Genomic DNA, 15,019 nt, shown 5'->3' on the forward strand with positions numbered 1-15,019 from the left:
GGACATGTAAACCATCTTGTTCAGTCGATTTCCAGCAGATTTCACCTGTCACTCGTGCTGCTGTCGTTGTGTACTTCAGGTCAGTCTAAGTTTGTGTGGAAATGTGTTCCACAAAGAAGTCAGTTAGGGGTCAGACTGCGGTGATCACCAAGCACATACACACCTAAGCTAAGGCCCCTTTGCTAGCCCTGTTGTTCCAACTTCTGAACTGTGCACGGCGATGACACAATCATACATACACATTATTGCCTCGCCAACAACGACAAAACCAATCTACACACACATACATATACACATACACACGCACACACGTGAACTTTGCCAAAAGGTCAAATTGTTCCACAAAGAAATCTGTGGAATTCAGAGAAACCAGTTTATTAAAAGATCCTCCAAAACATGTAATGGCAAAGTAATATTGTTTGTTTTGTAAAAATGAAATGGGGTTATATTAATATTAACGACAATTCTAACACTTTAGGAAAATTCAATATTTACTGGCATAAACCTGTTGAAGCTGGAGCTTAATGGAAGGTAAATGGAATATCTAATGCAATAAAAGAAGCATTTAAATAAAGTCACTTGTTGTAAAGTCTGTACTGTAATATAAAAAATATATATTCTGAAGAAATTTTCTTTCTTTTTTTTTTTACATGAACTGTAATATTTGGTAGATCACATTTCAAGAAGTGATGTTTTAACCATATACCAAAGACTAGGGGGGAGGGGGTTGCTGTTGATTTTGATTGTGGATGGGGTTAAAAATAATGCTAATAGCTTGCTGTTGTGTGCTCTGTATGGAATAACCACAAGTGAATAAAGTTGTTTTGAAGACCTCTCTGAACCAAGAGTGGCTCAACGTTTTCATTGACAACTCATAGGTGCACGTATTACTGTGGATTTTAAGCTGCTTCTGTTTATGCAGATTAACGTTTTGGTCCAATGTGTACCACATAGGGTGGTTTTTCTTGGCATAAATTGAATTAACTAGCCAAAAAATAGGTTTGTGTAAGTGTATAATCACTTTGGCGGCCAGGGTCTCGCTTTACAGAGGCCGCACTGACTACATATATTAAAATTGATGTAGTCTAATAGTGAGGCCACTAGGGATAGACTCCGCTAATAGCAAAAATAACTCGGTTTGAATAAAATTCTGCGGGGAAAATAAGCTTTTAATTCTCACCTGACAAAATCAGCTTTTTTCCCTGAGACAATGTCTCAAACTAATTTTAGGTTGATTAAAGTAATTTATTTCATGGTATTGGTCAAATCTCCAGAAGATTACATCCATTTTCATTTACCACATATAGTCTATGGGATTCAGCCATCTTGTGCCACCTTGTTTCTACCGCAGCCCAAAATGACAAAGTGTGTGTCTCTGGTATGTGAAGGCCACCATAGATCCCTGAAACCCTAAGGTAAATGAGGGTGTTACAGTCCACAGTCTCACCCTTAGATGTCACTATTTCTTACACAATGGACCTTTAAAACACTACTTTGTGATTCTCTTAAAAGTCTTCAACAAGTTTTTCAAACAAATACAGGAACCGCTCCTTCCTGTTCATGTCCACAACATGGGCGTCTTTGCCGCCGTGTTCGGCAACCTCTGCGATGCCTTTCGGAATAAAAAGTCTCTCCAGTCTGGCTTTCTCGCGTTCCAAAGCCTGGCGCTCTCTGCGCAAATCATCCCTGTCCCTCTCCACCATCACCCTCTCCTTCTCCAACCCGTCCTTCTCCCGCTCAAATGTCACCTTCTCTCGCTCCAACGAGGCTCGGTCTCGCTCCAGAGTGGCCGCCTCCCGATCCAGCACCGCCCTCTCCCTCTGCAGCACCAGCCGCTCTCTTTCAATCAACCCTTTTTCCCTTTTAATCACCCGTTTTTCACTCTCCATGACGTTCCACTCGTCCTCCACCTCTTGCATGACGCGATTCATGTCCTGGCGTCTTTCCTGCGAGACCTCCTCGTCATCTCCACTCAGTGTAACTTCTATTTCGGGCCCCTCTTCTACGGAGGTTGCAGGGTACAATGTTGACAGCGTCCTCTTCTTCGGTTTGGAGAAGGGTAAGAAGATAGATTTGTCTTTATTGTGGGTTAAACCATTAAGCAAATGGGCACTACCTTCCAGCCGCAATATGGCTTCATCCATCAGTCTAAAATGACGCCACATTTTGGGGAACACCGTCACCCCATCTGGAGGGTTCTTCAGCTCCTGAGGGGACAGAGATCATGTCATTACATCAGAACAAAACCTGTCAGAAGGTTTTTTTGAATGTGCAAACAGTCAAAAGTAGCAATACTTTGTGTTTCTTTCTCAGGTTTTCCCACTTTTTGGACGCTTGACGGTGGGTCATCTTGTGTTGTAATCCCATTTGCTTGAGGATTGCTCTGCAAATATGATCCAAACATCTTTGTCATTTACCATTGAATTTTACTACTTCACTCATGTGTGGTTACAAAACGTATAATATATCGAATTATAGCGTATAATTAAAGACAAAAGACGACACATGAGAAAACAAACACTCGGTAAGCTAGTAAAAACATTTGTAAACAACCACGTTTCAACACTGAAGCATGTTGAAGCTGCTTAATGACTTAATGACGTACCTCCATGCCGTCATGGTAGTGTTTCTTTTACCAGAGAAGAGGTTATCGTTCAAAACCCTGAGCTTCACAAAGTCTTCGGTTTCTTTAGAAGTCACTGAGAGAGAGAAATAAGAGGAAAAAATAAAAATGCACTCACACTTTTCATATTTTTGATATTTGGTTAAAAAATCAGTCACAAATAAAAACACAAGCAATTTAAAGAAAATAAACTGCAGACTTGGGCTGCAACTAATATCTATATTTAATTTTCATCTGTAGATTTGTCAGAAATATCAATCTGTGTTTGATATGCAAATGTGTATTTACATATCAGATTGATATTTACAATTTAATGATTTGTCTAGTTATTATAGACATATTTTATTAACAATTACATAAACTCAGTATTTAATACCTAGATTTCAGAGGACATGTCATGTCTACAGTGGCTATTTTTAACATCAGAATTGCATTCAATTTGCTTGTTTCTACTTCATATCCAAACATGTAGGCTTTACACTTTACAACAAATGTTGTGTTGCACTGAATTGTTGGTTTACTTTTAGTTTTGTTTCACCAAGTTTAGTCTGCTGCCTCACAGTTCACAAAATAACCCTACAAACTACACAGGCAGCACTGCTAATGTCGTTGAACCTCCTGTTACCTGCCTAGCCCACTTGCTAGGTGCCTAAGCTACTGAGCTTCATTAAAACATCAATATCCCTTGTCTTGTGACGTTTATACTCACTTTTATATGTATTGTCCGCGGAGCTGACATTATTATAAGTGGTGCCGGTGTAGTCGTGGTCCCGGGTTTCCATTTTGCCCAAAATAAGGCTTTTTAATTTAGGTTTAGGCCTTTTTACGTGTCCTTCGTAGGTCGTTCATATTCCAGAGGAACCTACATTCTTCTTCTCATGTCTTTTAAGGGTCCTCGCCGCTTGTTATCAGGACGCGCCAGTGTCAGAAGCAGCTCACTGTCGCCCTCCAGCGTTCGGGAGGGCTTTACAAAATAGTTGTTTTGATCGTAAACGTTTCATTTTTTAAAAAAGAAAATATGAATACGTGATCAAACACTTAAACAAGTCAAAGTATTTTAAACAAAGTAAATCCCAAGCTCCAGTTTAACCTATAAGCTTAAGAAAATAATGTAAAGTAGTATATTTAGAGTGCTGTAATCAAAAAGGAAGGCAATATATGTTGTATAAACCTTATGACAGATATTATTTTTAGTTATAATATGAGGTGACATGGCATTTTTTTTTAAAAAGAAAGTTATTTGTTTAGATTGAGATTAACTGCTTTTGACGAGATCATACGAGCATATAATCAAAATGATCTTGAATTTATGTCATTTATATGATCTTACTGGCCTCCCTCACCGTCACCATGTCAAGTTTCAGGCACTTTCACTCCAGAAATATGGAGATTTTACAGATTTATGGCTGTATTACACTGTTTTTCACATTATTACATTGCCTTATTAAGATACTGGTTTGTCATCAGTGCACTTACCTCTTTTCACCTCTTCCAAATTCAAGTGAAATAGAGTCCAGTATTAGATTGTGTACTTTGCTTTATATGTACAGATTCAACCCCCTGCAGAGACGAGCACCTCAACACACAAAACACAGGCCACACACACAACACACAGAAGACAGAAGTAGTATACAAACAAGTCTGTAGAAGAATAAGAATTTTGTTTTCTGCTTTGGGGTTCTGCCAGGGTACTGTACTCCAAAGAAAATTAAAATGTGCAACGGTGCGCGTTGATCTACGAACAATAATGACCAGATTACATGGTTTCCTGTATGACCAAAAACTGCAACATGACAAAAGCTTAACACAGCCATGCTGCTGAAGACGAAGGACCAATAAAAGACGTTAAACTTGTCAAAAATCAGCAAGACGTATAAAGTTTCCGTAGGTTAGCGGAGATGAAGGGATGCCAATCAAAATCTACCAACAAGGATTATTGCACATGACTCACCTAAGGCCTCTTAACCATTGTCGCCAGAACATTGTAAAAAAACAAATGCACAGGTCCTCACAGGGCAATAGAATTTAAATAAACAGACTAAATATTTACACTTCACAATGTGTTGCCAGCGCTGGTCCCCGTGACAGCCGAAAGAAAGGTGCTGAAATGAAAACAAAAGATCTCCTTCCAACAGAAACGGCGACGACATGCAAACGTTTCTCCGCCCGCCGTATCGCTGTCAGCATCTCGGCACGGACAGAATTCCCCACACATTCTAACCCACCATCAGCCACGCAAGTCACTCATACTGCATCTTTAGAAAAGGTCAACAAACTGTCGCTTAAACGTCAAACAAGGCTGCGAAATCAATTCCTGTTGTTCAGCATTGAGATTTGCGAACTGACCGGCGTCACTTTCTGAAACTGGAATTATTTCTGAAATTATTTTTTTTTTTATGTACGACAAACGCGTTTGGACGAGTTTGCTCATTTACATAGGGTGCAAATCGCCAAAATCCCAAATGGCTGACTTCCCGTTGCGTTGTGGCCATGGTTGCGATCGACTTTTTTGTTCGTCTTGGTCTATAACACCTTCCCACCAAGTTTCGCAAAATTCGGTCAAATTCAATTTTGCCTCTGTTTTCACCTTGGGGGGGGGGAGGGCGCCATAGAGTCCTTGAGCAACGCGCAGGTCCGTGAACTATGCAAATATCACATTTTCGCCGTTTTTTTTCTTTTTACCATAGACTTCCTAAACAGACAGATGTAAAACATTAGTCTTCATAGTCTTCTACTTCGCAACTTTTCCAGGAGAATCTGGACGTAAGAATACAGAAATAGCCACCAGGGGGCGACTCTGCTGAAAAAAAGAACAGTGAAGTTTGAATGGAAGTCTACGGGAAAATAAGCTTCTTCTTCCTCTTCCCACTTGATTTATAAATGTCCGCCGACATTTTCCTGAGGAAATGATGGTCTCATTCTCCAAGTTCCAGCTTTTCTCCATCAAACGTGTCCACTTTTGTAAGACGTGTCCCCATTTAGAGCAAAGCAGAAGACGAAAAACAGCAGATACGAGCACGACTGACAACTGGTATCTTTCTAACAGCAAGCCTGGTCGCTTCCATTTTCTAACCCGGAGACTGCGTTCAAATTTCAAACCTTTGTATGCACAGTCTATAATATCGCAATGGAAAACGAGCGACAAACAGATTTAGAGACACAGTTACCATGGAGACGGACTGCAGAGGGGTCGTCCGCTTCGCTGTCCACCTTTGTTTTGGTGTATGCTGTTATTTGTTTTGTTTTCAAGCAAATCTGTTCGGATTAGGGCTGAACAATCATAGTCACGTCGACGTCCACGGAAAAACATAACTTTTGAGGGTTAAGGGGGAAAAAAAAAAAACTATCAAAACTATTTGTTTAACTAAGAACAAACCCAAGAAATAATCTTGCTGCAAGGATAAGAGATACTACGTTCAGATAGGGAAACGCCCAGCATTTAAAAGAACACAGTATAGAAGAAGTTCCAGACGCAAACATTTCTGTCTCTCCGGTTAATCGCAGATGGAAATATGGAAATACGGAAATATAAGTGCAGCAGAATGTGAGCGAGAGTCAAATTTTGAACCCGATTTAAAAACACAGACGGCGACAATCGTTGAAAGGATTTTTCACATCTTCACATTCAATAAATCTTTTCTTTCTGTGAGAACTCGAGGCTCTTCTGTCCAAAAGGTATTAAAACAACAGACATGAAACTGGCGTCTTTTTAGTTCGACTTAGCCAAACAAGTCTTTCAGGTCACTGTTGACGGACGCGCCGTGTTTCATATTCGGGGGGGCCGCGGCAGGTTGGGAAAAGTTCTGCGGGCTGAAAAAGGGGTTCGCTTGCATCCCAAACCCAGCGGCGGGCGCCCCTCCCACCCCCTGCATCTGAGTCTGAGGGTTCTGGCCTGAACCATACTGACTGAGCCACGGGGAATTGGCTCCAGGCGTCGCTGCGGGACCCAGTTGGTTGAGGGTGACTTTGGGTTTGCTGGATGTAAAAAGATTGTCCAAGGCCGACATGTCCGGGGCTCTGTGTGTCTGTCCCACGGACGCGTGGTTCTGTGAGATTGTGCCAAAGTTTGGCGTGCTGCTGGTGGTGGCCATGCCGCCGTAGAGGCCGGGGCCAGCGGCCCGCATGCCCATCCCCATGCCCGCCGCCTGGAAGCCCATGGGTGGATTGAAGCCATTGGAGACTGGGGCGCCCATAGAGCCAACCATGGGGCCGGAGGTGGGGAAGGCAGCGATGGTGGTGCCCTGCGCCGGAGCTGGTCGTGCAGTGTTGGCCATGGATAGGTTGTTTAGGGATGTCATGCTGCTGAGAAGGCTACTGGTCAGATCCTTAGTCTGCAATGACAGGGAAAAGCGTTGGCGATTAGGCTTGTAACTGCAGTGAAGTAGTTTACTACCAACACAACCCAAAATATCAATGGAATAATTGGGAAAATAATCACTAAATCACATCAACAGCCGCCCAGTTTTTACCTGAGAGTTGGTGGAGGCGGCCGGTTTGATCGTCTGTGGTGCTAACGGTTGCTGGTTCCTCAGTTTGACTGCTTGCTCCTGCTCCTTGGCCAACCTCTGTTTCTCCTCTAAAGTCAGCGACATCTGGAGGGATTTGACAAAAGGGAGGAGACCATGAACAAAAGTGAAGTGTGTTCAACAAATGAGCAACAAGGTGAAAGCTTTCATACTCGATTAGGCTGCGAGGCGGTCGCCGCAGACCCGTTCTCTTTCCCGTTAACCCCCGTGCTGCCGAAGATATCATCAATCTACAGACAACGAGAGCGTTTTCAATTTGTCAGCATCTTTTAAAAGCATCTTTGACAGTAATTAGATTTCTGAGTCGCTCACCTGGCTGCCAGAGCTTGGTGGGCTCTTGGTTTCCTCTGATTGGTTCCCTGAGTTTGTAATGTTTATGCTCCTGTTTTGAATGAAAGGCATTTAACACAAGGAACGACAACGAGACTAATCATCTCAGTGAATACATCAGAGTCAGACACACAGACCTCTGCTGCTCCTGCATGATGTGCAGCTGCTCCAGCTTGGTCTTGTGCTCAGCCTCCATGCGACTCAGCATGTCCCGTATAACCACCATGAATGAGTTAAACTGAAACGTAGAAAAGGTCAATTCTACGCTTTAAGAACGGTGCTTTACACAGATTTCGATAATCTGAATCGAAACATGTACTGTATGTGTGTGTGTGTGCGCGGGTATGACACCTGATTCAGGTTGAGGTTGTTGTCTATACTCAGAGAGACCAGGTGGGGCAGGGTCTTGGAAGCGAGGTTCTCTTTGGGAATGCCCAGCTTCTTGTGGCTGTACGTGCATTTGTAGATTCCTTAATTGAGAGAGAGAGCGAGAGAGTAAGCAAATAACCAGTCATTAGCAAAGAAAACAAGAGGCAGCTCAACTAATAGAGGCAACAGAGGACTCAAACTGTAAAGAAGTGTTAAACAGAGCTTTTTGTTCACAGCTGATCGTCAAGTTGTGGCCTTTAGAAGCAACAGTGTCCAACCTCCTTACCCAGAATGCCCATGAGGACTGCTGGTTCTCTTGAGGGGATCTGTTGCAGGAAGGGCAGGATCTCGTCGATGACAAACCACTTGTCGAGATACTCCAGGATTTTCCCCAGACACACCAGAGAGTTCACTCGCACCTATACGATAGACACGAAAACCAAAGTGAGGACAAAAAAAGTGAAAGAAACTGGAGAAGCAAAGTCGTCGCTCAGAGAGAAGACTCACAGCTAATGAGGAGGTCTGGAGGCAGGCCGATTTGATTTTGGGGATGAGGGAGTTCTTCATGGACGGGTAGTCAATCAGGTTGGCAAACGTCGGAATGATGTTCAGGCACAGCTCCTAAGGAAGGTCACAAAAGAATGTATGTTCCAAGGACTGCCAAAATAATCATTATATGTACAGTATGTGATATCTAAAGCATTAGACAACTTTGCCACCATGGTCAGTTTTCTTGATCCTGGTTTATAACTGGCTTGGTTGTATAAAAGTAAGGACTAAGTACACTTTTATTTTTCCTCCTGTACCTGGATCTGTACAGAGGGAGCTTCCAGAGCCCTGTAGACCATAGGCAACACACTGTTCTTGATGTCCCCTTCGGGTGTTTTGGTCAGCAGCAGGTCCATCTTCTGCAGGAAGATCAGCAGGATCTGCACAATGAAGAAAGAACCAAGTTAGAAGCAAGAGAACACTCGTCTATTCTGTGCTTGTGAGTAAGGTGGTAAATGGAAGTGAGCGGAGAGACTCGGTACGTTTACATGACATTCGAGTCTTACTAAACTCTGATAATATGAGTCAAATTGGCCATGATCAACTGGTTTTGACCCAGAAATAAAAGATCAGGCCGACAAGAAACATGGGCGAACGTCAAAGTATCGAGCCACAACCGCTGTCACCGTGCATGGAAACGTACCGGCTGTGATTTTTAGTCGCAACATGTACACACACACACACACACAGTGGATGTGAATGGAGCCTATGCACAATAGAGACCACTCACCATATTACTAGCCTGAGGAGGCATGGGAAGAAAAATACAGAGAAGGAAACAAGCTTGATGAAAATAACCAGTCCAAGCAGAGAATTTCATGCATTGACAAATTCAAACAGAAACAGCCTCTTGTACAACCAGCTGGAGTCAGACATCGAGGGCGTATTGTGTGTTCCTACCTGAACTGGCTCTTGCTGCTTGAAAACGGGCGTGAGGTCAGGCAAGATGAGACGGACGTACTCCTCCTTCGTGCAGTCCTCGGCGATCAGCAGCACGTTAGGCAGCACAAAGGGAACCATGTCCGGGTTGACAAACTCGGAGGTCAACGCCGGCAAGATTCGATAAACCACCACTCTCTGCGAAAAAAGGGGAAACAGGGATGAGCTAAAGACACACACCAGACGACTGTAGTGTTGTGAAGAGCACTTAAAACAGTTAACAGTTAATAAAAAAAACAAACGCATTGCACCTTGTTTGATAATAGTGTCGGAATCCGGGAAAAAATTATTAAAAATTATAAAGAATTTCCTTTACCTTAGGCAGTTTGGGCAGCACTTTGGGGAGGCCTTTAAAGAACTGAGACTTCTGAAGGTTGTCTCTTTGGAAGAGGGAGTCAAAGTACTGAAGAGTCACGGCACCCACGTCGTCAAAAAATGGCATCTGCCGTGCACGGGGGGGGAAAAAACAAAACATGGAGAATAAGAAACGCAGCGAGACAAAATTGCTTAATACAATAATTACTATTTCAAACCTTGGTCATCTGGTCAGCATCAGGACGGACGTTGGGCGTGACACTTAGCAGCATTTTGACGTGCTCCCGCACATCCTCTGGGATTTTGTTTAGCACAGCTGGACTCATGGTGCTCAGCTAAGATTGAAAAAGAGCAGAAAGAAAGAAATAACTCACACAAAAAGGCCCAATCCCATTTCTCATTCTCCCCTAAGTCTACAAAAGGAGAAACCCCTTCAAGACCAAGATTCAAAATTTAACTTGTTGTCACCCATCGTGGACTAAAGGCATTATTAATCAGAAAATGACTTCAACGCCTGGGACTACTGGTGACAAAAGACAACAATTTCTGTTGGGGTAAGCATACAGTAGCTACACAACATGCTAACCATTTTTTTAGCTGGTTACTTTGGTTTGGAAGTGTGCCCCTGAAAAATCCCCATTTATCCAGCCATAATCCCTTTTCTACCGATTTATCCTCCACAGGAGGGTCGCTGATTCCCCAGAAAGAATCAGACGAACCCGCCACATGCAAGGGGTATGAGGGCTAAGCAGTGGCAGCAAGGGGTCAAACAGGAAGTCTTCAGATTTGAATTATTCATTTGTCTTGCATCCACATTTGGCACACGTCCACTTACCTGGTCCAGCTGCCTGCTGAAGCTCTTAAATATGTCATGTTTGCTGACTTGGAAAACAGGCTTGCCCTCGTTGAAGATAGCGTGCATGACAACACCCAGCGAGTACATGTCAGAGGCAGAGTCGCAGCTGACGGACAGGATATACTCAGGGGCCAGGTATTCAGGGTTGGGGAGGCAGAGGGGCGGAAGGTTGGGCTCCCATTCTTTACACGTGTACTTAGGCTGAAGGAGGAGGAGGAGGAGAAGGAGACAACGAGAATGTCAAGATGTGACAATTTACTGCGACGCCTCCATTTTGGTGAAGGGCGGTGAACCTTCAACACACCTCAGCTTCTGTGGGGTTCGTGGAGGAGATGCTAAAGTCAAAGCCCATGATCTTCCATGCGCCACTCTTGTTGAGGATGATGTTCTCTAGACACAGGTTTCCATGAACCATTTTCACCCCACTGTGGAGAAAGGCCATTCCCTCAGACATCTGACGAGAGAAAATGTCAAGGAGGAAATTTAGAACGTGGCTGCTGAGAAAAGCATTTTCCATTGTATGGGCATATAATATAAAATAAACATCCTTTAACTACTGTAAGATGAGATACACTGTGGTTGACGTCGTTGATAAGACAAAAAGGGAAAGACACTTAAAGGCGAGGCGTGGACTCCAGGCTGGTTAAACTGGCTTTGACAAACAACAGCATGTGAATCCACCCAGGACATCCAGAAGTTAACTACATGGTAATATATCCTTAGAGAAATGAAAGGTTATTTGATGAACAAACCCTCAAGTACAGCAGTAAAAGTGCAATGCCTGTCTTACAGTGCATTTTAGATGACACAGAAGGTTAAAAAATAAATAAATAAATACCCATTTTGTCACTTTATTGTCGTTTTTCTTGTTTCACCGTGTCTTTTAATCGTGTCAAATTATTTTTTTTTCCAGGGGGAGGTGTTGGACACACGATTAAAATGTCCACTCGATACCGTGTTTAATTCATTTACGATATAAAATAACCTCGGTGCACTCTTACCTGTAGCAAGCCATATTTGATCTCCACGTCGAAGAGCTTGTACTCCTTGATGTCGTTGGGCACGGGGCAGGGCAGGTTGTCCCACTGGCCCAGCACATTGGACAGGCTCGCAAACACCGGCTCTGTACAGAATGCCAGGCAGTCTCTGTGGTCAACACACGAGAAACATAAAATACATTTATCTTTACTTGTTGGCTTGCTCTTTAAACATACGGCGGTGATCGAGGACATTGCCACGAGCAAAACCTGCCAAGTGCTTGCTTTTCATCTGGGTGGTGACTCATTCAGTGTGTGTGTGTGTGTGTGTTACTCACCGTGACTCTTCCAGAGGATGCTGCACAGTCAGGAGACGCGGGTGACGCAGTCTGGTCAGCTGTTGCACTCCTTTTTTCAGCGAATCAATGATTTGGTCCTTCTCAAACTTCTGATACTTGTCGACCATCTTCTTATCAAACACAAACACTGCCACTTCCTGGAGGAAGCAAAGACGACAGAGATTAAGCCATCTTCATCATCACAGTCATTTCTCTCGTTACTCCAGTCTGAACTTTAATTCAGATTGGTGGATTTTAAGATGCACCTGCTTGGTGGACTTCTTGGTGCCATTGTAGATTCTCCAGCACAGGCCAGGACCCCCACTGGCGATATGTCGTCCAACCTCAAACTCACGTGTCACCGGGTTGCCCATGACGGCGCTGGTGACATCTGCTGTCACTTTAGTGACAGTGCTTTTTAGCTTGTTCAGCATGGACTCCATGTTCAGGCCTGACCTGGCACCTGGGGACAGAAAAATACATTCAACTCAGGGGACAAGTAAAAATAGAAAAAGAGTTTTTGGTATCACTATATGAGACAGCTGTGGCCTCAACCTGATTCAGTCTGGCAAAAGGCCTTAAACAATTCATTAGTCACACACACTGTGTTGCACTTGCTATAAAATCTGCACATCAACCAGCATCTGAGTTGTGCTGAAGAGAATATGCACCCAGATATCTGCCACGAGACTTATGGAATGACTCAGGATATATTTATGCACACCACAGTGAGACTCTCTTATGAAGTACTTTAGCTTTACATGAAAGCATGTAAAAAAAGGGAAGTCTGACAAAAGAAGATGACTGACAGGCCACAGCCTCTTCATTGTTTGTTTTATTTGTCTTCAGTAAGATTAGAACAGTATTTTGATGTTGATTTCAGGACACAGAAATAAGACTAAAATACGCTCTGCACTATGTCATTATTTTATAAACCCAGATGGACACTGAACAGTTTGCATCATTCATGTTTCGTGCATTCTGCATATCTAATGTTAGGCACCAGATTCAAATGAGTCAGTTCTTGTTACTGCCTGACCTGATCAGTCATGTTAGTGAGAATCCATGTGTATGAATAATGTATGGATTTATTGCCACAACTACCAATTCTATTGTGGAATTGCAAAAGTATGGTGTACGTTAAAATATGCAGTCTATAAATTAGGATTATTTAGGTATTAGGTATTTGAGTCACTTTATACGTGAACGTAAGCTTTCACATGTGTTCTAAAAGCCACATCCAGTAGCTCAGCAAAACCAAAACATGCTTAATTCAAAGAGAGACTAACATGATTTCTGTAATGATTTACTCGCCAGTGAGTGGATAAACACTATTCATTCGTCAACACTGTGACGTAACTGTGTCACTGCTATGTGTTTACTTTGTGATGAATACAAAAGGCAAGCAATCAAAATTTGCCAAAAGGACCTATGAACATAATATGTGATTTAGTAAATATTCCTCTGTGGAAGCTGCATGTTTTGTACTGTGGGAGGAAACTGGAGAAGGCACATGGGGGGAGAACATGCAAACACCATGCAGAAAGGCCCTTGTTCTGACTGGGTCATGCTGTAAAGGCAAGACTGCACTCTTATAAACAAAAAGTGCTTTACAGATACAAACATTATAATACAGAATACAACCATGAGAACCTGAGACCCCATCAAGCAGCACGAAACCCAAACTTTAAGACAAATTAAATCAATGTTAAGTATTATTAGATATGTGAAAAAATGTGCAAATACAGAATATATCATCAGAAAAAGACAATCACACATGTCAGCTCTTACACTTAATAAAATCAAAGTCAACAGCTTCAAGGAGTGCTGTGTGATAACGTTTGTAAAAGTGACCAAACAGTAGGCAGAGGTAAACTGTGTGAGAGATAGAGCCGCAACAAACAATTATAAATCTGTCAATTATTTTCACAATTAATCGAGTCATTGTTTGGTCCATAAAATGTAAGAAAACGTTATAAAAAAAATGTTGATCAGTGTTTTTGTTTTGTTTTAATGATGTCATTGTTATGTGGAGCAAAGAAAAAAATAAAATATTCACATTTAAGAAGCGTGTTCATGAAAAAAAGCTTCGAACCAATTAACCGATTATTTAAATAGTTGACGATTCATTATGTACGATAAAAACAACTGTATAGCTGGTATTTTCTTTACGTTCCGCCCGCGCTTGAAAGGAAACCCACATCTTAGCTTCGTACTTACGCGTTTTTATATGTTATGTTTTATGATGAAGTTACTCGTCTTGTTTAGCCTGTACCGGATACTAGCAAAACACTTGCACAACACAATGACTGTGTCGCCAACAGCAGCCCAAACTACATCCTCCAATGAAGCCTCCAACTTGCCAGTGTCGCCCAAAGCGCTGACAACACCGCCGTGAAACTGTAAAATGCGTTTTTAAACAAACAGTCCACGGTGTCGTTGCCTAGCCAGGCTAACTAGCCAGCAATACGTAGGTGCACAGTTGCCCCTTGTTGTCTTAATCCTTCCGACAGTGCGATACAGTGTACAGACTCTTACCGTTGGATGAAAATAGCAGTCAAGTGTTCTCCCGACAGTGTGCGGACTTCCAGAAGCAGGTGCTGTCAGTGTTGGCTGTTAAACACAGCCCCCATGTCTTCCAGTAGCATACGAAGTGAGTTAGCTCAGTGCGCTAGTCAACGAATTAGCCCACTTCCGGGTTTTTCAATGGCGTCAGGTGCGTCGACGTCATCTGACGGTTTCCTTCGCCGAACAAGACTCTTTTTTAACTATTAATCGCCAACAGTCTCTCAGATATTTGCCACTTAACATTACTTCAGGATTATTCAAGATTTATTTATTAAGTTTAGTGTGTATGTTATAGGCCTCTAACTAGAAGCGTGCTACTGCTTTATAAATAACACTAGTTATTTATTAAGTGACTAATACTAGGCCTGTTGTTCATTGTTATTGACTATTGTGGCAAATAGTAATCCATCTAAAATGGAGTGTTGGATGTAACTAACTCCAATATTAGCATTATTCTTTGTTTGTTTTTATTGTTTGCACATCGATATGGATGCTGGCACATTGTGTCTGCTTTAAGTGCACATTTATATTCATATTTTCCCTTTAAATTCAGAATACTTACATCTAATTTCAGGATTTTTCACCCAGGGATTATTTACAACAACTTGTGACCCATGTGTGGCTATGTA

At 42.4% G+C, this 15,019-nt stretch overlaps 2 protein-coding genes across 4 annotated transcripts; both read right to left on the minus strand.

Annotated features, from left to right (window-relative positions):
* Window positions 1–359: 359 nt before the first annotated feature.
* Window positions 360–3,548, minus strand: si:dkeyp-38g8.5 (uncharacterized protein LOC568385 homolog). 2 transcript variants are annotated; one of them, XM_044021918.1, is made up of 4 exons: window positions 3,333–3,547; window positions 2,606–2,699; window positions 2,296–2,383; window positions 360–2,207 (listed from the first exon to the last, which is right to left on the minus strand). In XM_044021918.1, the coding sequence occupies exons 1-4, from the start codon at window positions 3,403–3,405 to the stop codon at window positions 1,506–1,508; spliced, it is 957 nt and encodes a 318-aa protein (XP_043877853.1). In that variant the 5' UTR covers window positions 3,406–3,547; the 3' UTR covers window positions 360–1,505. The 2 variants fall into 2 exon arrangements, with proteins under 2 accessions (XP_043877853.1, XP_043877855.1); XM_044021920.1 differs by lacking the exon at window positions 2,296–2,383 and having other exon boundaries at window positions 3,333–3,548.
* Window positions 3,549–4,142: 594 nt separating this feature from the next.
* scyl2 (SCY1 like pseudokinase 2) lies at window positions 4,143–14,522 on the minus strand. Of its 2 annotated transcripts, XM_044022206.1 has the most exons (19): window positions 14,361–14,522; window positions 12,089–12,285; window positions 11,823–11,980; window positions 11,509–11,653; window positions 10,812–10,961; window positions 10,487–10,708; window positions 9,870–9,986; window positions 9,653–9,778; window positions 9,298–9,474; window positions 9,128–9,139; window positions 8,655–8,777; window positions 8,356–8,469; window positions 8,135–8,267; window positions 7,831–7,949; window positions 7,617–7,717; window positions 7,462–7,531; window positions 7,302–7,379; window positions 7,093–7,215; window positions 4,143–6,954 (listed from the first exon to the last, which is right to left on the minus strand). In XM_044022206.1, exons 2-19 carry the CDS (start codon window positions 12,263–12,265, stop codon window positions 6,343–6,345), a joined length of 2,757 nt encoding a protein of 918 aa, XP_043878141.1. In that variant the 5' UTR covers window positions 12,266–12,285; window positions 14,361–14,522; the 3' UTR covers window positions 4,143–6,342. The 2 variants fall into 2 exon arrangements, with proteins under 2 accessions (XP_043878141.1, XP_043878142.1); XM_044022207.1 differs by lacking the exon at window positions 9,128–9,139.
* Window positions 14,523–15,019: the final 497 nt, after the last annotated feature.

Source organism: Solea senegalensis, linkage group LG3 (assembly GCF_019176455.1).
Source record: "Solea senegalensis isolate Sse05_10M linkage group LG3, IFAPA_SoseM_1, whole genome shotgun sequence".
Lineage (NCBI taxonomy): Eukaryota > Metazoa > Chordata > Actinopteri > Pleuronectiformes > Soleidae > Solea > Solea senegalensis.